This window comes from Lycium barbarum, chromosome 4 (assembly GCF_019175385.1).
Source record: "Lycium barbarum isolate Lr01 chromosome 4, ASM1917538v2, whole genome shotgun sequence".
NCBI lineage: Eukaryota > Viridiplantae > Streptophyta > Magnoliopsida > Solanales > Solanaceae > Lycium > Lycium barbarum.
This window is the reverse complement of record NC_083340.1, coordinates 15,126,926-15,152,322: the sequence shown is the minus strand read 5'-3', so window position 1 is coordinate 15,152,322 and position 25,397 is coordinate 15,126,926. Positions and strand designations below refer to the sequence as shown.

General features: G+C 36.6%; 2 protein-coding genes, 1 non-coding gene and 1 pseudogene across 3 annotated transcripts; 3 read left to right on the top strand and 1 right to left on the bottom strand.

Annotated features, from left to right (window-relative positions):
- Nucleotides 1–4,784: 4,784 nt before the first annotated feature.
- Nucleotides 4,785–4,856, bottom strand: TRNAW-CCA (transfer RNA tryptophan (anticodon CCA)). Its single transcript has one exon. It is a non-coding gene; the product is annotated as a tRNA-Trp (tRNA).
- A 4,829-nt stretch (nt 4,857–9,685) lies between these two features.
- Nucleotides 9,686–11,578, top strand: LOC132638222 (probable aspartic proteinase GIP2; annotated as a pseudogene).
- A 1,322-nt stretch (nt 11,579–12,900) lies between these two features.
- Nucleotides 12,901–14,521, top strand: LOC132638221 (probable aspartic proteinase GIP2). The gene has a single exon (XM_060355178.1). It carries the CDS (start codon nt 12,901–12,903, stop codon nt 14,242–14,244), a length of 1,344 nt encoding a protein of 447 aa, XP_060211161.1. The 3' UTR covers nt 14,245–14,521.
- Nucleotides 14,522–23,630: 9,109 nt separating this feature from the next.
- Nucleotides 23,631–25,143, top strand: LOC132638220 (probable aspartic proteinase GIP2). Its single transcript, XM_060355177.1, has one exon. It carries the CDS (start codon nt 23,661–23,663, stop codon nt 24,948–24,950), a length of 1,290 nt encoding a protein of 429 aa, XP_060211160.1. The 5' UTR covers nt 23,631–23,660; the 3' UTR covers nt 24,951–25,143.
- The last annotated feature ends 254 nt before the right edge of the window (nt 25,144–25,397 follow it).

Below are 25,397 nucleotides of genomic sequence, written 5' to 3'. Positions count from 1 at the left end.
GTTGCTGGTTGATGTGTATATTGCTGGACTCTTGTACCTCCTCCCAAGTAGAAGTGTTGTCCTCTCCTTTTGGGGTGCTATTATTTTCTTCTTCTTGCTGAGGATCATGTTAGACTTCAACCTGCCCTTTATCCACCTCTTGAGAGAAGTTTTTACTTTCCTTCGCTCTGTCTTGCCCCTTTCCATCTCCATTGTCCTGATCATGCTCTTCTCCTTCACCAGGAAGCTTATCAGTAGATTTCATCATGTTCTTATGAAGCTTTTTACTCTTTGATTGATTGTAAAGAGGTTTAAAAGCAACTAAAGATTTCTTTTTGGGGAGTTTCTTCTTCTTCTTCTTCTTCTTCTTCTTCTTCTTCTTCTTCTTCTTCTTCTTCTTCTTCTTCTTCTTCCTATTAAACCTCTCCCCCATAGTGACAGCATTATCCTTAGTAATTTGAGTATCCTTAGATTGATCAGGCTCTTTAGATTGAGCATCTTTCTTTTGGCTGCTTTCTGCTATCTCAGTATCCTTACTTTTCTTAGTTTCTTCCTCAGCAGCTTTCTTTCTTTCCAATGATCTACATTCCACAATTTTGTGACCAAGTTTTCTACAATGCTTGCAGTACTTGGGTATCCCTTCATATTCTAATTTTTGAATAAAACCAGTTTGAGGGGAATTCTCATGAATAAGCCCAATATAAACAGAATCTGGCTGGGGTTTAAGTAAATCAATCTCCACCCTCACTTTAGCCATGCTTGGTCGAGTTCTACTTCTCGTGGCTACGTCTAACTCAAGTGGAGTACCAATTGATTGAACAATTTGTTTTATATATTGCCAATTATGTATATGGTAAAGAAGCTTAGGAAGTAAAACCCAGACAGGAGCAGTGGGGATATCTTCCTCTGGTTTGAAGTCGGGAGACCATTTTTAAAGCCACATTTGTTTTCCCTCAATTTCAATAACCCTTCTATACCAGACGGTGTTAAAGTCGGCCTCATTTTTAAAGTACAAGAAAATATTAAAGTTTTCATAAACCCCAATTGTAACCGACCCTTTAACCGTAATCAATTCCTTGAATTTGGAGTGTAATAGATCTGTTTGCGGTCTAGGTTTGAGAAACCTACCTACAATTATGAATTTTCAGTCTGTGGCCATGAGGCCATAGTAGTCAGTAGTTTGGAATAGCACCGCCGGAGCACCATTATAAGAAGATTGAATGGCCTTAGCCAGTTCTTTTTGCTGTCGTATAAGAGGAGGAGCAGTGTTCGAGCAATGTTGAATACTAGTAGCATAGGAGACTTTTCCTTCAATTGACTCTGCAGGAATGCTTGTAGATGTTAAAGGATGCTTTTGCCCTTCCAAACGCGCCGGATTGGCGTCGTCCGGCGGGTCCATTGGACCGGCGTGTGTGATAAGGTTCCCTAACGGTATTATAACGGTAAGTTTTTAGAGGAGAGAGAAAAGAGAATTTTTTTGTCACTCGCTTGTAATTACTCAAGTTCTTTGGCACAAACCTTATCAAGGAACTATCAAAGTAAATACTGATGGTAGCTATAACCCCCCTAATGGTAAGACTGGCATGGGAGGCATTGCAAGGGACTCAAGTGGGAATCTTATAATGGCCTTCTCCATAGCTGCACAGTGCAATAGTAACAATGCTGCTGAAACTTTAGCTCCTGAGTTTGGTGGGAAATGGTGTACAACTCAAGGATACACTAATTTCTCAATTGAACTTGACTCTCAAGTAATTGCTAACATCTCAAGGCAAGGGACACAGACAATCTAAAACTGAAGGTGATCATTGACAGAACCATCCAAGTACTGGAGAACAAACAATGTCACATTCCTTCACAACTTTAGAGAAGGAAACCAAGTTGCAAACTCTTTGGCCAAGCCTGCTGCTAACATGAACCATAACAAGATTTTCTTCTCGGTTGATCAGCTCCCTAATGTATCTAAAGGGCCTTTTCAACTAGACAAATGGAAAATACCAAGTCTAAGGACTAGATATCACAAATCTAATTTTAGAGTTAGTTAAGTGTATAGTCTCTTTTGCTAGGATGAAGGAATATGTCCTCTGGGCATACCTTCTTTTTTGGGGTGATTGAATCACCTGTTGTATACTATTTAAAGGTATGGTCCAGCCCTCCTCTCCTTATTCAATACAACATTACCCTGCATTGCTGGGTAAGCTTTATAAAAAATAAAAAGGCCTTGCTGATATTCAACAAAAATCTATAGTTTTCAATTATAGCTCTAAGAGGATGGTGTTGTATTTTCTCATCCTTAATCAGCTTGACAGAAAGTAATCAATTAGTTTCCACTTCTCCTTCTTCGTATCCCATTAGTTTAGCTACAATTAGCCTTTTTTTACGCTCCATAATTATGTTATGAGGCTTGCCGTAGGTTTCACCTTACCTAAATATTCCAGCAATCATTTTCCGTGATCATCTCTAAAGATCCTCTAAAAGCGACATCTCCAAATTGTGTCTTGACACTGATACGCTCAAATTACACCTATGAGTGGCGTAAAGCGGTCGTTGACAAATATTATAACCCAAACAAGGTTGGGGTCGAATCCCACAGGGAATATGGAGAGAAAAGGGTACTAATTGTATGCGATACTAGTCTTTAAAGGCTTTAATCCTATTCCGAATAGTTTGAAATATTTGTTGTATAATGTAAACGAATACTTTGACTTGAATTGTAATTAATGCGAGAGAGAGACTAAGGTTGTTTTCCCAGCTTTGATTAGATATTATGCTTCAGGTTTCAATGTGATATACTTCTAATGGTTGTTCTAGGAATATGCACTCGATCTCTTAAGGACTTCCTAATGTTTCCCAACAGTTAGACCGTATTTCCTCTTTATGATTTTTCCAAATGCGAAAGAGCTGAAATCGAAGAGCGACCAATAATGCCAATTAGACTTGTTCTTATTCCTAAGTTAGTATATTAAACGAGGGTTAATGCCCCGAGTCATTGTTATTCAATCTTACCAATACTAACTCTCTTTCCCAAGAAAAGTTAGTACAATGGCTTAGGCTAATGCTTGCAATCATTACCCAACGCTAAAACCCAAAGATTGAATAAATACCACCAACCATTATGCATATATCAATTATAGAAACCCATTCACATAATACCCATCGTAGGGTCCACAACCTTAGAACTAAAATTAGCTACTCATCATTTTGTTTAACAAAGAAAGCTTAAAAGTTAACATAATGTACTTACAATACTAATACAATGTGGAATGAGGGTGAAGTTGATGCTTTAAATGCTCCAACAACTTCACAAATATCCAAGGCTTAAAGTTAATGCTCCCAAAAGATCTGAATAATTGTTAAAAACCTAACTTTAAGTATTTATAGGGCCAAAAATCGCGCCAAAGTTCTGGACAAAAACACCCTTCGCGGCATCATTACGAACCGTAACACAGGTTACGGTCCATCCTTCGGTTCCGTCCTTTATCAGCTTGATATTAGGTCAACCGTTACGGATTCTTTTGACGGACCGTAACCCGTATCTTCCAGCGGATCATGGCTTCAGTCTTCAGTGGCCAATGTGTTACGCCATGACGTTATGCCCCGTAACCTGCGTTACAGGCCGTCCTTCTGGGCGTAACATATGTCAATACTTAGGCTTCTTACTGGAAATTTCCTTCAGATTACGGTACACGTTACGGCCCGTAACATGAGTTATGGACCGTCCTTTTGAGCGGCACGTATCTGGATTTTCCTCTCAGGGTACGGATCACGTTACGGTCCGTAACTCGAGTTACGGACCGTCCTTTTGCTCCAAGTTGTCCGTTTTTCAGCATTTCTTATCATTTCCGTTCCTTAGTCAACCAACCCTACAAAACACCAAAATAACATAAGAAACGATGTAAAAACACTTAAAAACAAGCAACACTTCTAGTGAAAAAGACATAAAATGTGCCGAAACTCACAGCACATCAACACTAGCATTAATGTTACACTAGCATTAATGTTGACGTATTTTTTCTTCCTTGAACATATTGCTTTCAGTCTCGTTAATTTTACTCCACTAATGTTAGCCGGTTATGCAACCAATGTGGATATTTGAAAAACTCGCCGTTCTTTCCTGTTAGTTAATTACTTAATCATCATTAACTAAGCTAGCTATACTAATCAAAACGAGGCAACGTTATTTATCATTGAGCATATATTGGAATTTGCAAATCTCGCAGATTTTTCTCCCTTGTGTCCATATAATCACATCTTTTGAAATGAACAGATTTGATTTTTTTTTATTTTCATCTCCAATTTTTTTGTTTAAATTTGATTTTTCGTTATTTACTTATTCATGATTTTCTATGGGAATTTATGAAATAAACTACATAATCATCATCAACAACTACATACTCAGGTGTAATCGCCCACAAGTGGGGTTTGGGAGGGTAGGATGTACGCAGACCTTATTCCTATTCTTGTAGGGTAGAGAGGTTGTTTCCGGTAAATCCTCGGCTCAAGAGAAGTGTAATCAAAGCAGGATCGAAAGAAAAGTAACGACAACAAAATGAACAAAGCATGCATTTGTTACAAGATATACCGGATTAAGTTATTATCTTCTATAGTTTAAGTGCATAAAAATTTGAAGGGATCACTTCAGTGGAGACAAAGATCGATTAATAAGATACAAAAGCCATCTCTTTTGCAAGAAAATATAGTTGGCATATAAAGAAAATGAGAGTTCACATAAACCTACCAGAAAAGTGTGAAAATTCTGAAATGGCCACAAACAAAAAAGGAGTGGGAAAGAAATGTTTCGGGGTTTTTGAACCCGACGTGAATCGAACACGCAACCTTCTGATCTGGAGTCAGACGCGCTACCATTGCGCCACGGATCCCTGTTGTACGAGAACTGCAATTAAGCATTATAATTTATATACTGTAGCGGTCTCAGATTTGATTTTATTTAGAGTATCTGTAGGCTGTACTAATATGTAATTTGAGACGAGAATTGGGTGAAAGTGAAACTGATATATAACTTCGAGTGGCAGTAAAAAAAAAAAAAAAATATAGTGCCGGACACACAGTAATCACTTAAATCAGGTGTATATCGGTTTGGAAAGTGTGTTCTTTATAATTAAGTTGATCCTTGTTAATATCAATTTCATAGGACAAGAATCAGTTTTCTCGTTATCCTAAAGAGAGAAGAAGTTTGGAATTGATGGTAGAGTATTTAATTACCATCTCATTTGTCTTTTATCTTCCTTTAATCAACAAATGGGCATATTATAACAAGGGCAATGCTCTATAAAATAGAAGAAATTTACTCCCTCTGTCTTAAAATACTTGTTGTCCTTGCTAAAAATTGTGATTATTGGAAATGTGACGATGATGAATTTCCTCCCAACGCTGTAAAGTCATCTTCAAGTTGAAAAAAAAATCCAATGCTCTTGAGGTTGAGAACAATTTGTTGAAGAAGAAGGTTGCTAATTTTGAGAAAAAAAATACTACTGATTGGGAGTCTTTTGCAGTCGATGATGCTGGAAAAATAGCAAACTTAATTCTCGCGACAGTGGTTTTTCACTAGGCCATTAATGGGTTGCATTGCTTTGTCCACCATTACAACATAAATGATGAAATCAGCTTTCTAATCAATTTTATGTAATGTTATGGGGCATCTTAATATACATTTGTTGGTAAAATGGACGTGTATTTTTTTTTTGGGTAATTTGCTTTTTTAGTCAATCTTATGTAATGTAAATTAAAGACATATTGTAGGTGGAATGAAATTTGTTCTTGTTTATGTGTTACTAAAATGTGTACCATTGAGTGCTGGAAAAAGTTGTTGGTAATGGAATTGAAGTGTTATAAAAGTTGAGTTTATGATGCAGAAGCAGAACTTGAAGGAATAGGGTTGTTAGAATTGCTTTACAGGGGCCATATTTACCCTTAAGGGTCGTTTGGTTTGAACCCAAGTTATGATGGCATTAATTATGTTGGGATAAGTTATATTGAGATTATTTATGTTGGGATTAGTTATCGTGATATTATTTCTTATTGATTGTTTTGTTTATTGTATTAAAAGTAACATGCATTGCATAACTTTTAAGAAAAAATTGTTTGTTTACAAAAATACCATCCACCTTATGTAGTAGAAAAAGGATTTTGAGAACCTCAAGGTTATTTTAGTCAATTTCATTGTTTTATCCTGAGATAAGTTATCCCAGGATTACTATTCCACCCTCTGATGGGTATAAGTTATCCCAGCATTTTTTTTGATCCTGGGATAACTTATCCCATGATTAGTAACCAAACAAAGGATAAGGTGGTACTAAATTTTTATCCCATGACTATTTTTGCTTATCCATCATACTAAACCATCCCTTGTAGTATTAAAATGACAGTTCAATATTACCCCTATATTATACATGGTAGTTCAAAATTGGTATCTTTGGTTTTAAAAAAGTGGATTGTAATTTGCAATAGGGAAATTGGGATCAGTTAGTCAGTAATAGCAAATATGGGCCATTTGGTTAATGGCATGGTTGGCCTTTTGCAGCAGCAACAACAACAACATTTCCTGTATAATTCCATCGGGTGGGGTTTGGGGTGGGTAAAGTATACACAGAGGAGAATTTAGGTATTAAAAAAAGGTCATGTGAACACATGATCATCCGATTAAACTCGGTATATTATGTGTATAATTCTTAAAATATATCTAGTATTACCTTTTGGAACCTATGCTACAAAAGGCTTAGTGGTGCACTTGGTTAAAAGCTAAGTTATCTACCTAGAGGTTCGATGATCAATCCACACTTAATGCATTTTTTCCTTCTTTTTTTTAGTAGTGAACTCATCTTCTACAAATCCTCGATTCACCTCTGAGTATACACAGACTTTGTCGTAGGTTAGTTACGTTATTATATGTACATCTCTTTAATAAATATTTATCTATAATGTAATAAAAATAGTAATCAAACTACTAGGGGAGCCTTGGCGTAACTGGTAAATTAAAGTTGTTGCCATGTGACCAGGAGGTCACGGGTTCGAGTCGTGAAAACAGCCTCTTGCGGAAATGTAAGGTAAGACTGCGTACAATAGATCCTTATGGTCCGTCCCTTCCCCAGACCTCACGCATAGCGGGAGCTTAGTGCATCGGGCTGCCCTTTAATAATCAAAGTATTACAATAGGTTAATATATACATATATATATATATATATATATATATATATATATATATATATATAATTAATTAATTAATTAGTAAAAAGAATAATTAGACATATCCTTTCAGAATAGCTATGACCGTTTCAAACGCTGTTTCCAAGCAATTTTGCTTTTCTCTCTCCTTAGTTAATAGTGAATTGATTCCAAGTTTTTCCTAGACCACAATCCCTCGCCCTTTTCGTTCATTCAATACCATTGCTAACCTTTTTTACTTTCATCTTCATCCATTTCTAATGCCATTACTTCTAATACTGCCATTCCTGCGTTCCTTTATCAGTATTTTATTACTTTCATATTTTTCCACATTCCTTTGCCTATACGCTGTCATTTCGTATGCATTTACTGAGAATCAATATACGTATCTTTTGCTTTTTATTTAACTTAATTATTAATATGTTGTTGTTTCAGACAATGCTTTAGGAGAAGCAGTAGGCTTTTGGAGGTGTTTAGAATTTCCAGTAAAGAAGGTAACAAAGTTGATGAATTATGTTCAGTTTAATTATCTTCGTTAGGGTCATTGACACTATTATTTACATGATTTTTGTTTTCTGTATATGTATTTTCTTATGTATTGATTTTTAACAGTACTATGACATTCATTTTTCAGTATGATTATTCTCTTGTGTACATGTATAGTGTCACATGTACTCTTACGCATTTATTTTTAACAGTACTATGACTTTTATTTTTAGATATGATTATTCTCTGGTGTACATGTATAGTGTCACTCCAGCATTTTCTTTTTCTCTTCAATTTTCTTATAATCTATATGAATGGTAAGAGAAACAAACGATGGAAAACAACATGTTTTTATTTCTTGATTTTGCTGAAGCATCAACATTTTGCAAAAAACTTAAAGAAGAAAAAACTGACAATTTGATTGATGTTAAGAGAGCTTTACTTTTTTTAATTTTTTTTTAAGTTGATATTTTGGTAAAGAGAAAAAAGCATGTTGAATAAGGGGAGAATTTTTTGTTTGATACTTTAATAAACATCTGAAGAATGCACTTAAATTTTCACATGTACCTGCGCAAGGTTTACTAATTGAAAATAATTCTTCGATGTTTTTATGAAGACAAAAGGGTAGTAACTCCAAATTTAGAATAAAATTCAAGGAATGTGTCTCAACACAATGTAAATTCTGAAATGAAGACTTGACATTGTCTTCTCAATAGCCTTAAGAAGTTTGTTGTGCACAATACAATTGATATTTATATTTTTTTTTTAATTTAATTAGGACTAATAGCCAAAATAACTGTTACATATTCTCTCCTCAAGGACTCCACCATTAAGTAAGTACAAATATAATTAATGCCTTAATCTATATTTGGTTTCTGTCTTAAGCCTTTTTTCTAGATTTTTTATGTATATTACTTATATATTTGTTTTTGTTTTGTTTTTGGTATTACAATCATTTAATCTCTCATTTTTCTACTAAATTTTTAGAAAGATCATTTCATAAATTTGTTGAAGGTGTATAGAATTCTCCGCGAAGTTGAGAATTCATTCTTGATATATATATATATATATATATATATATATATATATATATATATCAACTTTTTGCATCTGCTATTTACTCTTTGATTTTCAAATTTTACATCAAAGAATATATAGAAGAAAAAAAAGTTGATTAAACAGTAATACTTTTATATTATTCGTTATCTTTTAATTTAAGTTGGAATATCTTCAAAATATATAATTTTTATGAGAATATGCCTTTTGTTATTTTTTAATATTAACTTTAAGTTGAAATATTATCAATAGTTTTATTTTTATAATAATTTGCCGTTTGTTATTTTTAATAATAAAATATTGGAGAAGGATCATTTGCAAGTTCAATGAGGTCATTCATGACCCTGCGAAATACGGACAATTAACTAGTTCATAAATAATACAGTATAACTTAAATCCATTTTGTTTATGCGTTCAAATATAACATCAGGAAAGTAGGAAAAAACTGTCGGTGCTTCTGAATGATAGTGCATAAGAAGAACGTGGATATACAAAAAGTAAAATATAACTTTCCCAATTTGGTGGCAAATTTCTTTTCGGGACAGCTTCCTTAATTTGACCTTGATAAAATATTAAGTGTCGCACACCATTTAAAATCATCTCCAGATCTGGAAAGATATTCCCCAGTAAAGGATGGAGCTATTTAAATATCCACATTGGTTGCATTATTCAAGGATATTATATAAATTGATGAGATTGAAAGGAACATATTCAACAATAATAATAATAATAAAAGGTTATATGTAAAGGATTTCAACTTTCATATCCAAGAAACTTCTCTATTGCAAAGGCTCGTGAAGATTTCTTCACATGAAGGAACAATTATTATAAGAAAATCAAAGGGCTGGAAAGTGCCATCAATTTTATGGGTTGGCTGACTTCCTCAAAGTAGCTATAATAGATGCTTATGATATCCAATATTTCACACACAAGTCTGCTTTATTATTGCATACTTACCTTTACACTCAAATAATCCGAATTCCGATGTCGTCCCCTAGCTACTATCTCTTTCATTTTTGTTTTCTTCTCATCGTATCAACTTGTCTAGCTCAAAGCATTTTCAAGCCTAAGGCCCCGTTTTTGGACATGGTTTGAAACCATGGTTTAACGGTTTGAAATCATGGTTTCAAATCATGTTTACACATGCAATTTGGATATTTTAAGTTGTATTTTCTCTTATAGATATAAAAACCCCACAAATTGTGAAAACTATCAAAACATTCTCAATTCTTATATAATCTTACCAAACGAGCAAGTCATAACAAAATTAGTACACTACTAGAAGACCTTTCTAAAAAATATAACATTAATTAATCAAACTTTAGTTCAATAAAAACGAAAATTTAACATGAATAGTAATGTAACTACTCTTTAATATAATCCTCCCACATAAATTAAAGGTTGGTGGAAGTTAATGAGATTGGTAAATGATTCATGGGATAATTGTTAAAAATATCTACCAACTTATGAGTCTTTTTTTACAAAATATAAACTTATGAGTTAAATTTCACATTTTAAAAAGTTGAAATCATGGTTTCAAACCCCAAATCATCCCTTTTTGGATGATTTGGGGTTTGAAACCGTGAGTGAAAACACATGTCCAAACGCTGGTTGGGAGTCATGGTTTTCAAACCATGGTTTGAAAACGCATGGTCAAACCTACTAAAACTTTCTTCCTTGCAGTGAAAAAAGACCCCTCCACTCTACAATACATTACTGAAATTCACCAAAGAACACTTCTTATCCCCGTTAAATTCTCTGTCCATGTTGGTAGCGAAAACGTATGGGTGGATTGTGAAACGGGTTTCAAAAGCTCAACTTACAAGCCCGCTCGTTGTGATTCAAGGCAATGTAATCTTGCTAGGTCAACAGCTTGCGGAGATTGTAGAACCGAAAATAAGACTAGGCCAGGTTGCAACGACAACGCGTGCTATAACATTGTGTCAAATCCAACTATGAGTACTTTTTATGATGGTGGTGAAATCGCCGAGGATGTTTTGACAATCCAATCAGTTAATGGATCCACTACAGGACCCGTTGTCACTGTGCCAAACTTTATTTTCAGCTGCTCCCCGTCATTTTTAACCGAAAATCTAGGCAAAGATGTTAAGGGAATGGTTGGTTTTGGACAGCAGAGTCCAGTATCATTTGCTACTCAACTTGCATCAGCTTTTAAATTCAGTAGACAATTTGCCATTTGTTTGAGCCCATCAACTGAACAAAATGGAATAATCTTTATTGGGCACAGGCCTTATCTCTTTGCTCTTGGCTTTGACGCCTCTCGAGATCTTATCAATACACCTATCATTACCCGCCCAAATTTTTTTATCATCAAACGGGCTTCACCGGAGTATTATATTCAAGTTTCTTCCATTAGGATTAACGGAAAAACTTTGCCACTGTATAGAACATTGTTCTCGTTGGATGAAGATAATGAAGGTGGGACGAATAAGCACGGCGGTTCCGTACACTGTATTGGAGGCTTCTATTTATAGTGCAGTCAGCAAAGCTTTCATTAATGAGATGCCCAAAGATGTGCATAATGCCCCTGCGGTGCAACCTTTTAAGACTTGCTTTGATTCTTCTGCTATTGGAATGTCACGCCTTGGCTACAATGCACCTGAAATTAATCTCGTTCTCCACAGGCCAAATGTGTACTGGACAATTACCGGAGCAAACTCGTTGGTAAAAGTTAACAAGGATGTCGTGTGCCTAGCCTTTGTTGAACGAAACCAAACATTTGGACAAGCAATTGTCATTGGTGGGTATCAAATGGAGGACAACCTCGTGGAATTTGATCTTGCGAGAAGAAGAATAGGTTTCAGTAACCCACTCTTTTTCCGACAAACTATGTGTTCGAATCAATTCTATACTTAGGGAAAGGGGTCATTTTATTTTTTAAAATTTCTGATTTAATAAGCTTCATGTTTGACTTGATTTAGGGTGGCATTCTTCAAAAAATATGAAGATCTTTCATCAAATAAGTTTACGTATTATAATCTAGCCATGTGTGCTGTGTGAAGCTGACTAACATCTTCATATTCTTATCAAAAGAATGTTGTACTGATCTTCGTTTAATTATTTCAATTAAAATAGTATAATGAGGTATAAATAATGCCTTGGTTTTCGCATTTCGATACTGTTTGATCTATTTTTATATCGTTAATAAAGTATATGTGGGTCGTCATTTAAAATTCTCTTTGGATATGCAAAGATACTTCCCGTTGGAAGAGGAGCTGTTCAAATGATACATGGTATTTATAATCCAAGTAGGATATTATAAAATTAAGGACACTGACAAAATTTCAAGGAAGAATATTGTTACCAAAGCACACACGCGTATACAGATTTCACCCAGATTTCATATCCAAAAAAGTTGTCCTCAGTTAAAAAGGCTAATGAATTAGTAGTACGTTACCGCTTAAGCAAAATGTACCTTGAGTTTGGAGAAAGATCCATTTTTATTTTTATTAGACCTATATATGTCCTAAGCATATATGATTCTTGAAGTAACTTGAACACTTTTTATCCATCAAACGGAACTCCTAGAGGCTCTGTCCATTTTTAGGTAGCTGGTTGAAGAATTGAATTAATCCAAAGTCATTTTTTTTTAATTTTTTTTATTACATGGGGGTAGGGGAAGGGGATTACAACGTGGGATTTGAATTCTCACCAACAAGGTGAAATTTCAGGTAGCCAACCGACTGAGCTACAAAGATTCCTCCAATCCAAAGTCATAAATTTATAAATCTAGGGGTATTTAATTTTCATTTTATGTTTTATCTAAAAAATAGTTAAGTTACTTGAATATCAATCAGACGTAAACACTTTTTAAGAAGTACAAGGTTATATTGGTAATAAAAAAGAAGCTAGTAAGATAACCATTTGGAACTGATCCAATTATACGGACACAAATGAGAAAGTTCTGCAATCTGCAACCTCCTTTGGTGGGCAGCAAGCTTAATTAGTAACTACAGTAATAATTAAACGAAAAGTAAGGGGAGCTAGTCAAATATCCACATGGGTCGCATAACTGGCGTTACAATTAGAGTACATGAAAAGGTTGATGAGACTGAAAGTAATATGTTGAAGGAAGAAAATAACAAAAAATTACAGGCTAGCTATATTTTCATAAATCACATCATTAGCTATAAATACATGCCTAAGATATATATCCATTTTTCCTTTATACTAGAATCATGACATTATTTCCTATGTCGTCGTCCGGGTACTATCTCTTCCACTGTTTTTTTCTTCTCATCACATTCACTAATTGTCTAGCAAAAACCAGTTTCCAGCCGAAAACTTTATTCCTCTTAGTCAAGAAAGACCCATCCAGCCTACAATACATTACTCAAATTCACCAAAGGACACCTCTTGCCCCTCTTAAACTAGCCCTCCATCTAGGTGGTGAATGCCTATGGGTAGATTGTGAAAAAGGGTACAAAAGTTCCACTTACAAGCAAGCTCTTTGCAATTCAAATCAATGTAATCTTGCTAGGTCAACAACATGTGGAAATTGTTACGAAAATAACACACGTCCAGGTTGCAACAACAACGCGTGTTATAACGTTGTTTCAAATCCAGCTATGGATAATACTGCTATCTCTGATGAAGGTGAAATCGCCGAGGATGTTTTGTCAATTCGATCAATTAACGGATCCATTCGAGGCCCTGTTGCAACTGTGCCAAGTTTTGTCTTTAGTTGCGCTACATCCACTTTAACACAAAATCTAGGCAAAAAAGTTAAGGGAATGGTTGGTTTTGGGCAGCAGAGTCCTGTATCCTTTGCTACTCAATTTGCATCAATTTTTAGATTCAGCAGACAGTTTGCCATTTGCTTGAGCTCGTCGACTGAACGAAAAGGGGTAATTTTCATCGGACATAGCCCTTATTTCTTTAGCCTTGCCTTTGACGCATCACAAGATCTTATCTATACACCTATAATTACCCACCCGCGTTATATTACCATTACCTACCCACATTATGTACGCATCAAGCGCGACTCACCAGAGTATTACATTCAAGTTTCTTCGGTTAGGATTAATGGGAAAAAATTGCCACTCAATAAAACGTTACTCTCGTTGGATGAAAATGAAGAAGGTGGGACAAGAATCAGCACGGCCGTTCCTTACACTGAATTGGAGGGTTCTATTTACAGTGTTGTAAGTAAAGCTTTTATTAATGAGATGCCAAAAGAGGTGAAAATGGTCCGTCCAGTGCAACCTTTTAAAACTTGCTTCAACTCGACATATATTGGTATGTCACGGCTAGGTTACAATGCACCTGAAATTAATCTCGTTTTCCACAAGCCAAATGTTTATTGGACAATTATCGGAGCAAATTCATTAGTAAGAGTTAGCGATGGTGTCATATGTCTAGCGTTTGTTGAACGGAGCAAAGCATCTGGACAAGCAATTGTTATTGGTGGATATCAAATGCAGGACAATCTTGTGGAATTTGATCTTTCGAGAGGAAGAATAGGTTTCAGTAACTCACTATTTTTCCGTCAAACTATGTGTTCAAATCACAACTATGCTTAGAGAATCGTCATTTGGGCTCCTAGCTAGTTGACTTAATAGCGGAACCTGCTTGCTGACTAAGGAAAGGGGTCATTTTATCTTTAATTATATACTATTTCTTATTAAATAATCTTCATAACTTGATAGGGTTGCAAACTTGCAATCTTCAAAAGATTTGAAGATGCTTCCTGAATAAGCTAATATTACTATGATATAGTGTGAGCCATGTGAAGCTGTTTGACATCTTCACATTCTTGTCAAATGGAATTGCATTGAATCTAACTACAATAACAAAAGAAGACGCATTAATTGATCTAAATAAAATAGTACTGCAACGGAGTACAATGCTTTTGAATGCAGCCAATCTTGTTTCTTTAGCATTTTGATAATGTTTCAATTTAATATCGTTTTAATCAAACTTCAAATCTCGAGTTCTCCAGTTCATGCACGTGAATAATAGTAAGCTATATTGCAGGGGGCTTGCATCCTGGAAATTAAGCTCTCTTTGTTACCACTCTCCAATTAGAGGCTGCGGAGCCAACATTTTTAATTTATGGGTTCTGAGCCCCAATCTGTTTTGCTTCTGAATTTTGGATAGATTATTTATGTAAATTTTTAGTACAAATACAGAATTTGAGACAAAGGATTCTGCAGAACCCATAGCTTTAAGGCCAGCTCCAGACAACATTTGTGTTCTGTTTATACTGAACTGGAGGCTTCTATTTAGTATTTACAATTTAATTTATTATTTCTCTGGGTCACTATATGGTTAAATGCAGTTGGAGGAGCCTAGCTCCTCTCTAATTCAATTCGAAGTTTGAAAAGAAGAGAAGGTGAGTGCAGCTGCCTGTTCCCAGCTTTCCATCTAATTAGTCCCAGCTTCGTATGGGTGCACATATTACTCCAGTAATATTCAAATATGAGGACCTAACTAGCCAAATGCAATTATGAGAGAATGAAATTAACTAAGAACTCCTCTATCTCATTAAGGGAAAGAGAATACTACACTACTAATGGGGCTTGAACCGCCAACCTTAGAAGGCAGGGAGCTCAATAAGTGTACTAGCCCTCACTCTTTTTTTTAGTATATTTGAATAAATGGTACCGCATAAGAAAAACATGGAAAGATAGTTAATAATGAAAAGTTTCCCGATCTGGGTAGCAAATTTTCTTCAATTAGATAGAAGGGTCTTCTCTTGACCTTAATAATAATAAAGCATACAGTTGGTTTACCATTTAAAAAACATCTCCACACATGGAAAGATACTTCGTCTTGGGATATTCAAATATCCACATGGTTTGGATAACTGGCACTCTTCAAGTATATTCTAAAAATAAAATTGATGAGACTGATCAAATCCTGCATTCAGAGAGAGAGAGAGCCTAATGCATTGATCAAATCCTGCATTTAAAAAACATCTCCACACATGGAAAGATACTTCGTCTTGGGATATTCAAATATCCACATGGTTTGGATAACTGGCACTCTTCAAGTATATTATAAAAATAAAATTGATGAGACTGATCAAATCCTGCATTCAGAGAGAGAGAGCCTAATGCATTTACTCTATTTAACAGTACTAATAGATAGTTTGAATAAAAGATACGGAAAAGGGCCTAAAATACCCTCGAACTATTGAAAATGGAGCAAAAATACCCTCCATCCACCTTTCAGCCCCCAAATACCCTTACCATCCACCTATTGGGTCTAAAATATCCCTATTGCTAACAGAATATTCTGGTCAAACACGTGGCATTTTTTTATTGGTTGGCTTATAAAATTAATTAAACTAATTGACCAGATAACCCAAGTGCCCCCCAACCCCCGACCCCCCCACCCCCCGGTGATTTTTTTTTTTTTTTTTTTTGAAAAAAAAGTTGACATTTTTTTTTTGCGCCCCACCCCGCACCCCTACCCCCCCCCCCCCCCCGACGCAAAAAAAATTAATATTTTTGAAAAAAAAAGTTTTGACGTTTTTTTTGGGTTTTTTTAGCTGGGAGGGGAGGGTGCGGGGTGGAAAAAAAGTCAACTTGTGCCTTTTAGATTTTTGGGGGGTGGGGGGGGGGTGCGGGGGAGGTGTAGGGTGCGGGGTGGGATGCAAAAAAAATATTGTAGTCTACACTTGTGCCTTTTAGATTTTTGGTTGAAAATATACCATGTTTTTTAGGGTGAGATATTTTTTTTTTTGGTAATTCAATTACATTAGACATTTTAATTTATCAAGACATGTCACAGTACTTGTGCTTTTTACTAGGAAGTTGAGAAGCGTAACAATATTTTTTTTGCACCCCACCCCGCACTCTACACCTCCCCCCCCCCCCCCCCCTCCCAGCTGAAAAAAAAAGTTGACTTTTTTTTCCACCCCGCACCCTCCCCCTCCCCCCACCCCCCAAACCCCGCACCCTACGCCCCCCTCCCCTCCCAGCTAAAAAAACCCAAAAAAAAAGGTCAAAACTTTTTTTTTCAAAAATATTAATTTTTTTTTCGTCTGGGGTGGGGGGTAGGGGTGCGGGGTGGGGTGCAAAAAAAATGTCAACTTTTTTTTCAAAAAAAAAATTCACCGGGGGGGGGGGGGGGTCGGGTCGGGGGTGGGGGGGTCGGGTCGGGGGTGGGGGGCACTATCTGGTCAATATTGCAAAAGTTAATTAGTTTAATTAATTTTATAATCCAACCAATAGAAAAATGACACGTGTTTAATGAAAAGATTTTGTTAGTGATAATGGTATTTTAGACCCAATAGGTGGTGATAAGGGTATTTTAGACCCAATAGGTGGATGATAAGGGTATTTGGGGGCTGAAAGGTGGATGGAGGGTATTTTTGCTCCATTTTCAATAGTTCGAGGGTATTTTAGGCCCTTTTCCGTAAAAGATAAGTAATCTATTATAACAAGTTAAATTACACATAAATCAACAACATCCATTTCTTATGTGGAGCTTTGATATGAGTCCAAAAAAATGAGGTCCGGAACCAAAATGCCTCCCAAAAAATCATTTTGAATCAAAATACCCCAACAAAAAAAATGTTACAAAAGTACCTTTAGCGCAGTATTTTACTGCGCTATATAAATTTTCTCTCACTTATAACGCAGTAAAATACTGCGCTATAGGACTCCGCCATAAAACCCATCGGGTTCCACCACTGGTCCCTCCGGTGGTAAAAAAAAAAAAAATTGAAACGCCGAGGTGGTCCCCACATCCAAAAACGTCATTTTCTATTAAATTTCGTCCGGAAAGTTTAGATTCTCGGTATATTCAAGTCAAGGAGCAAGATTCTAAGTTCGAATTTTGGGAAAAAGCGGCGTACAAATCGATTAAAATAACTCTACAAAAAATCTTCGATTAAGGTTTTCTACTATGAACTTTTGTTATTATTTTGTTATATACATTATATTCTAAGCATGCTTAACATTAATCCTTGCTATTTTCCAAAAAAACAAACAATTTTTTTTTTGTTCTTGTTCGGACTGGGCAGTGGTTTTTGCCACTGTTCCGATTTTTTTTTTTTGTTTAATTCATTATTTGTTAAATGTTTATGAATTGTTAATTTTTTAAATGTTTATGAATTGTTAATTTGTTATATGTTTATGAGTTGTTAATTTGTTCATTATTTATGAATTGTTAATGAATTATTATTTTGTTAATTGATTATTTGTTAAATATTGATTATGAATTTATTAGTTGTTAAATATTGTTTATGAATTGAAAGAAGTTGATTGGTAATGAATTATTATGTTATTAACACTTTGTTTGGATGATTGTTATGTATTGTTTTGACATTTATCATATTGTGTTGTATTGTATAGGACTAAATCAGTGGTTACATAACAATAAAATTAAAGTAACAATCAAAGCAAACATTGTATTTAAATAACAATATAATATAATACAATAGGTAACAACCATCCAAACAAGTTGTAAATGTTTATGAAATGTTAATCTATATAATTTTAAAAGCGTGAATATATATGTTAAATAAAAAAAGATTATCTTAAAAAGAATAGTTAAAGTTCTTCTTTTCATAAATACATAAGCTAACGAAAAAAATGTAAAGTTTGTAGGAAAATATGTGGTCGACGAATATACTCTTTTAGTTTAATTTTATCGTAGTTGTGTTGGATATTCGGTCAACTAAAAATATATCACATATTTAAAATAGAGTTCCAAACAAAATGTTACTGCTGAATTTCGATTCCCAAACTAATTAACTTAACAAGTCTTTGCCATCACATAATTCAAAAGTAATTAACTTAAAAATCTTTGTCATCACATATGTGTCCTTACTATCACATATTAAATTTACTGCATATCCCATGTTAATTATTCACAAGATATAATACTACATAATTCACATATTCCCTGCAAATTATTAATTAGTTAATATAATTTATCTTTCATTTCAAGAATAATGACTAATTTAGTTTGTACAGACCGGACTCTTTCATGGATCCAAATGTTCCCCCTGGGCCCGATGTTCCCCCGGCGCCCGATGCTCACCCAGGGCCCGATGATCACCCGGGGCCCGCTGTTCACCCGAGGCCCGCTGATAGATCAGTATTGTCTTTGCAAGACAATCATAGGTCAGAGTTATTATGGGTCGGTACTATAGGGATATCTACTAGGCTCCGTCCCCATAGACTACAGAAAGTGTGGACTCTTTTATGCGAGCACCCCCCACACCCTCGCGTGTTGGAGATATTGTTTCGGGGCGGCATCTATCGTTGTGTGTCCGTTAGTCGGGTACAGCATGATTGGGCGCTCATCACGGCCATGGTTGAGTGGTGGAGGCCAGAGACACATACCTTCCATCTTCGCACTGGTGAGGCCACGATTACACTTCAGTAGGGGTGTTCATGGTCCGGGTTGACTCGATTTTTGGTTAAAATCAAACCAAACGAATTAAGTCGGTTTTTTCTAATCTTCAAACCAAACCAAACCATTAAAGTATAAATTCTATCGGTTTCGGTTTTGTCGGTTTTATCGGTTTGGTTCGGTTTTTGCGGGTTTTTTTGAATTTTAAGAATGTATTAATACAAAGAACCTTTGAATCAGATGGTAACTAAATACGACTTTGATAGTGATCCATTCAAATCTAAAAATCTTCTTAATTAATTAATTAACTTTATTTAGGTATAGGCCTATGGCTATGAGTATAGCAATTATAGAAGCATAACATTTACTTTTCATGATTGTAGTTACTTCCCTATATATAGCCTTTTGATATTACGCAGCTCCTCCGAAATTTTTGTTATCTATATTCATCGTGTTTATGAAGCATTGAGAAGAAAGCACAAAAGTTAAAACAAAAAATGATAAACAGAAAGACAAAGTCATCTACCAAATCTTTTTAAATTCCAATTGTGTCGTTTTCTTCCCTTTAATTTGTCACGGATAAAATGCTTGCTTATTAGTAGTAATTCAGATGCCATGTAAATGAGGAAACCGTAAAACTGAATAAAGGGGAAATTTTATTTTACCTTTAGCAAATTTCTTTTTATTTTACCTTAAACTTAAATGGGCTACACTTTTCTTACTAATTATTTGAATTTGTATTGGACTTAATATATATATATATATATATATATATATATATATATATATATATATATATATATATATATATATGTATCGGTTTGGTTCGGGTTTTTTTGGTTTAACACCAAACCAAACCAAATGTTATCGGTTTTTTAAAATTTAAAACCAAACCAAGTCAAACCAAGCCGGTTTTCGGTTTATCAAGTCGGTTTGATTTGGTTTACCGGTTCGGATCGGTTTTTCGGTCTCATTTGAACACCCCTACACTTCAGGATGTGGAGGTCCTCTTTAGATTCCGGGTAGATGGAGAGCCACTATACACTCGGTACGAGCCTCCTCCTGGTCAGACGTGGGCGACAGAGTTTATTAGGCTCACCCACTTCGTGCCTGATGCCGAGGGCCAGATTTCGGGATAGAGTCGGGTTAAGATTAGTGCACTCTGCACTTATTTGGAGGATCTGGATCCGGTTGACGATGACACCCCGCAGGACGATGTTGATCGTCATGCCCGTTTGTACCTGCTTATTATATTCGGGGGCATCTTGTTCCCGAACTCATCGGGTGCTTTTGTCAGCTTACGTTATTTGGTTTTCCTGGACCATCTGGACCGCCTGGGAGACTACAGCTAGGGTGGTGCTGTTTTGTCGTATCTTTACAGATGCCTGTGCCGAGCGTCTGTTGGTGTTGTCAGAGATGTGTGTGGATTTTTTGCTCTTCTCCGGGTAATATTTTAAGTGTGCCTTCCTTTAATGTAGACAAACCTCTTGAAATGACGACTTAAAAATCGTATTTTCTAATATCGCTTACAGTTATGGGTGTGGGAGAGGATGCTGCCTTTTTAGCCCGTACCTAGGCATCACCTCGAGATTGACATGCCTTATGCGAGGAGGTGGACAGCGGGTTTTGACCGGGATGTGGATACGCACCACAGTATTCTTCCGTTTCGGGACCAGCTTGATCACATGACGGACGATGCGGTAAAACTATTTAAATTTACATTAATAATTTAATTAAACGTCTTTTCTACTTGGTGATCACTGATTTGTATTTATATGTTATGTAGCTATTTATATGGACGTCGTACGCTGCTATATTAGATGGTTTGCCGCCCTTCTGTACGGCAGGTCAGGGGGTTTGGAGGTCGCAGTGTCCATTGATACACCTGAACATCGTAGAGGATCACATGCCCGAGCGTGTCTTACGACAGTTTGGGCATACACAGAGTATACCCCCTGACGTCCGTCATGAGCTCCGACACTACCAGCGGGACGATCGGGCTGTCGTTGATGATGATTTTCTGGCTTTCATGGATGCCAGCTCCACCGTTGGGAGAACAGGTTGGGCACTTTAGCGGTGGTCGGCCATTTGACTCCCATTGAGCATTACATGCGCTGGTATCATCAGATCACACACCGATTGATCAGCAACCCAGCTTTGCGTCCCTCTAGGGATGTAGGATACTCAACACTCGCGGGGCAGTACGAGGCATTGGTAAGTCTATCGTATTTAGATTTGTTTAATTGCATTAATTGTTACGTTTTAAAAATAAACTTTTTTTTCTGATGAACACAAATGCAGCTGGTGGCCGTACAACGTTTACGCATCTTGGGGTTAGAGCATATGCCTTACCCTGGGCTTGCGGGGCTTGCCGCAGAGATGGTACGGATATCCGAGGATGGTATCTGGCAGGCAAGCGAGATTAGGCGCAGGGAGGAGCCTGTTCCGAAGGCTGAGTATCAGGCAGCGCCAGGAGGAGGACCGGGTGCTCCCAGAGGAGGAGGCCGTGTTGGCAGAGGACGCCGTGCTCCCGGAGGACGCCGTGCGCGTAGAGGACGCAGCGCTGCTGCTAGAGGACCTGGTGGTGGAGGACACCATCTGGTAGATGAGGCGGATGAGGTCGATCCCGTTCCAGAGGGCGTTCACGGTCTAGTCCATCCGCAGCCGTTCCAGGCCGGTGGCGGCTCACCTGGGGACTCACCTACGTTTACGCCGGCGCTCTTACTTGCTGAGATACCCGGGTCTTCATCACAGCCGAGCCAGAATGCATACATAGAGGAGCGTGATAACGTTGATTGGGCAGCGTTACACGCTTCATTAGCTGATGAGCGGCCTGTGAGGAATTTAGAGTGAGCCAGGATTCTTGACTTCGATGAGTTTTTTATCCCGGTTAGTATTTAAAATACTTATTTGTTCCTTTAAAATTATTTATTTTAAATATATATATATATATTACTCATTATTTAGTAATATTTTATATTTTAGGATTCGGCGCCAGCGGATCCAGCAGAGCCACCCACTCAGGCGTTTTCTCAGGGGTCTACCGAGCCAGCGATGTCTTCCCATATGACTACCGAGCCACAGGTAAGCTTTTTTATTAAAATTTGTTTTATTCAATATAAGGTCAATATTTAATATACATATTTGATTATTTAAAGTACTTATTTTAAATATATATGTTACTTATTATTTCGTTTTTTTTCATATTTTAGGATTCGGCGCCAGTGGGTCCACAGGAGCTACCCATTCCGGAGCATTCTCATCAGCCTGCCGAGGCAGAGGTGTCTTCTCATGAGACTACCGAGGCGCATGTAAGTTTTTTACTTAAAACTAATTTTATTCAATATAAGGTAAATATTTATTTAATTTTTATAACCTTTACTTGGACTTCGAACAGCATCTCGTCTCGTCCAGGAGACTACCTCATATTCACCACCACACCCATCTCAGGAGCTTACAGACCCATCTCAGGTGCCCGTTAACACACAGGTTTGATTAAATAAATAACGTTAATGTATTCAATATAAATAAGAAATGGTACTAATTATTATATATTTTTTAGGTTCATCCTTCGGCGCCCGCGGTGGCAACTCCTGACGAGGAAGAGGTCGAGTTTCCAGACCTAGCTCAGCCTGAGGCTCTGAGCGTGCCAGCGGGACTAAATCCCAAGAAGAAACACGTTCTAGTTAAGGGCGCAAGGGCTAGGGGAAGAGGAGATAATCATGACTTAGAGCGCCCGGTTATTAAGAGGAAAAAGGGCGATGGAGACGATGGCGAGGGCGGTGAGGATGGTATGAGCCTTAGGCCTAGGGATAGTCTCCGGCATACTACATGTGGGACCCATCCTCGATAGTGTATATACATTAGTGTTGTACAATTTATCGTAAATATTATATATTTTTTGCATATTTATAAATATTATCTTAGTCTTTATTATTGTTTATAGTTTCACATCCTAAATTTATAATAAAAAAAATGTGACACATTCGAAATAAAGTTAAGCATTAATTTAAAAATAAAATGAAACCCTAAAAGATAAATAACCTAAAGCTAATGACTGCAAGTCTTCAAACAATAAAGGACTTCGAGCACTTTTCAACCACTAAAACGACAATCCAAAGTATTGCGTATTCCTGATGTGTTGAGCCTATTTTATTAATTGTACAAATATAACTAGAGTTTTATATAAAATATTGAAGTTCCGGAATCTCAAAACATGATTAATATACGGCTAAACTACGTAAAAAGATAAACTACGTAAAAAGGAGTGAAAATGTAATGTTTTGGAAAATGGCGGAGTCCTATGGCGCAGTATTTTACTGCGTTATAGGTGAGAGAAAGATTTCTATAGCGCAGTAAAATATTGCGCTATAGCACTTAACGGCTCCGTCTCCGTGAAGTGCTATAGCGCAGTATTTTACTGCGCTAAAGACACTTTTGTAACATTTTTTTTTGTATGGTATTTTAGTTCAAAATGATTTTTTTAGGGGCATTTTGGTTCCGGACTCAAAAAAATGTCACTTGTTCAAGCGAGTGGGGCTAGTTCCACAACCTACAGCTATAAATACATGCCTAGGATATCCAAGATTTCACATACGAGCATTCTTCCATTCTCAAATTAATTCCAATGTCTTCCTCTAGATACTTCTTTCACTTTTGTTTTCTTCTCATCATATCAACTTGTCTAGCAAAAACCACTTACCGGCCTAAAACTTTATTCCTTGCAGTGAAAAAAGACCCCTCTACTCTACAATACATTACTCAAATACACCAAAGAACACCTCTTGTCCCCGTTAACCTCGCTGTCCATCTTGGTGGTGAAAGCCTATGGGTAGATTGTGAAAAAGGGTACAATAGTTCCACTTACAAACCCGCTCGTTGCAATTCAATGCAATGTAATCTTACCAGACCTGTATCCTGCGGAGATTGTCACGAAAAAAAACGGCCAGGTTGCAACAAAAACGTGTGCTATAACGCTGTTGAAAACACGGTTACTCAAACTATCATAACGGGCGGTGAAATCGCCCAAGATGTTTTGTCACTCCAATCCGTTAACGGATCCGTTCCAGGCCCCGTTGTCACGATGCCAAATTTTATCTTTAGCTGCTATGACACATTTTTAACCGAAGGTCTTGGTAAAGATATTAAGGGGACGGTTGGTTTCGGACAACTACGTCCAGCATCATTTGCTGCTCAATTGGCATCAGCTTTTAGATTCAGTAGACAATTTGCTGTTTGCTTGAGCTCATCAACTGAACGAAACGGTGTAATTTTCATCGGACATAGACCTTATTACCTTAGCCTTGCCTTTGACGCCTCACAAGATCTTATTTATACACCTATTATTTCCCACCCTCATTATATGTACTACAATCGGGGCTCATCAGAATATTATATTCAAGTTTCTTCTATTAAGATCAGCGGAAAAAATGTGCCGTTAAATAAAACGCTACTCTCATTGGATGAAGATGGTGAAGGTGGGACGAGAATCAGCACGGCTTTTCCTTACACTGTATTAGAGGCTTCTATTTACAATGTTGTGAGCAAAGCTTTCGTTAACGCGATGCCTAAAGATGTGAAAATTGTGTCCCCGGTGCAACCTTTTAAAACTTGCTTTGATTCTTCTGCTATTGGTATGTCACGCCTTGGCTACAATGCTCCTCAAATTGATCTTGTTTTGCACAAGCCAAATGTGTATTGGACAATTATCGGAGCAAACTCATTGGTAAAAGTTAACGAGGATGTCGTGTGCCTCGCCTTTGTTCAACGAAACCAAACATTTGGACAAGGCATTGTCATCGGTGGGTATCAAATGCAGGACAATCTTATAGAATTTGATCTTCCGAGAAAAAGAGTAGGTTTCAGTAACTCACTCTTTTTCCGTCAAACTATGTGTTCAAATCACAACTATGCTTAGAATGTCGGCATTTGCTCCTGTTGACCATAATGGTGGAACTTTCTTGCTGGGCTATGAAAATGGGTTATTTAATTTTATCTTTGTACTAATCTTCTATATTTAGTAAACTTCATGCTTTAGTGATCTTTCAAATTAAGAATTAGGTTTGAAATCTTCAAAAGATATAAAGATCTTTCAATAAATGAGTTACATATATTGTGTGTCATGTGATGCTGACTAACATCATAAAATAAATCGAAATAGAAAGAAAAAATCTAATTGCAAAAGCAAAAAGTAGGGATGTCTTGTTTTTTTCTTCCTTTTTTCTTTTTTTGAGGGAGGGGGGAGGGAAAAGGCTTGGGCCTACCTATCCCGATAGGACCCCATAAAAGAACGGGAGCTGTTGAGAGGTTCCATATTGCCGAGACGAAGGACAACACTTCTGTACGTAATCGTAGTATGTCACGT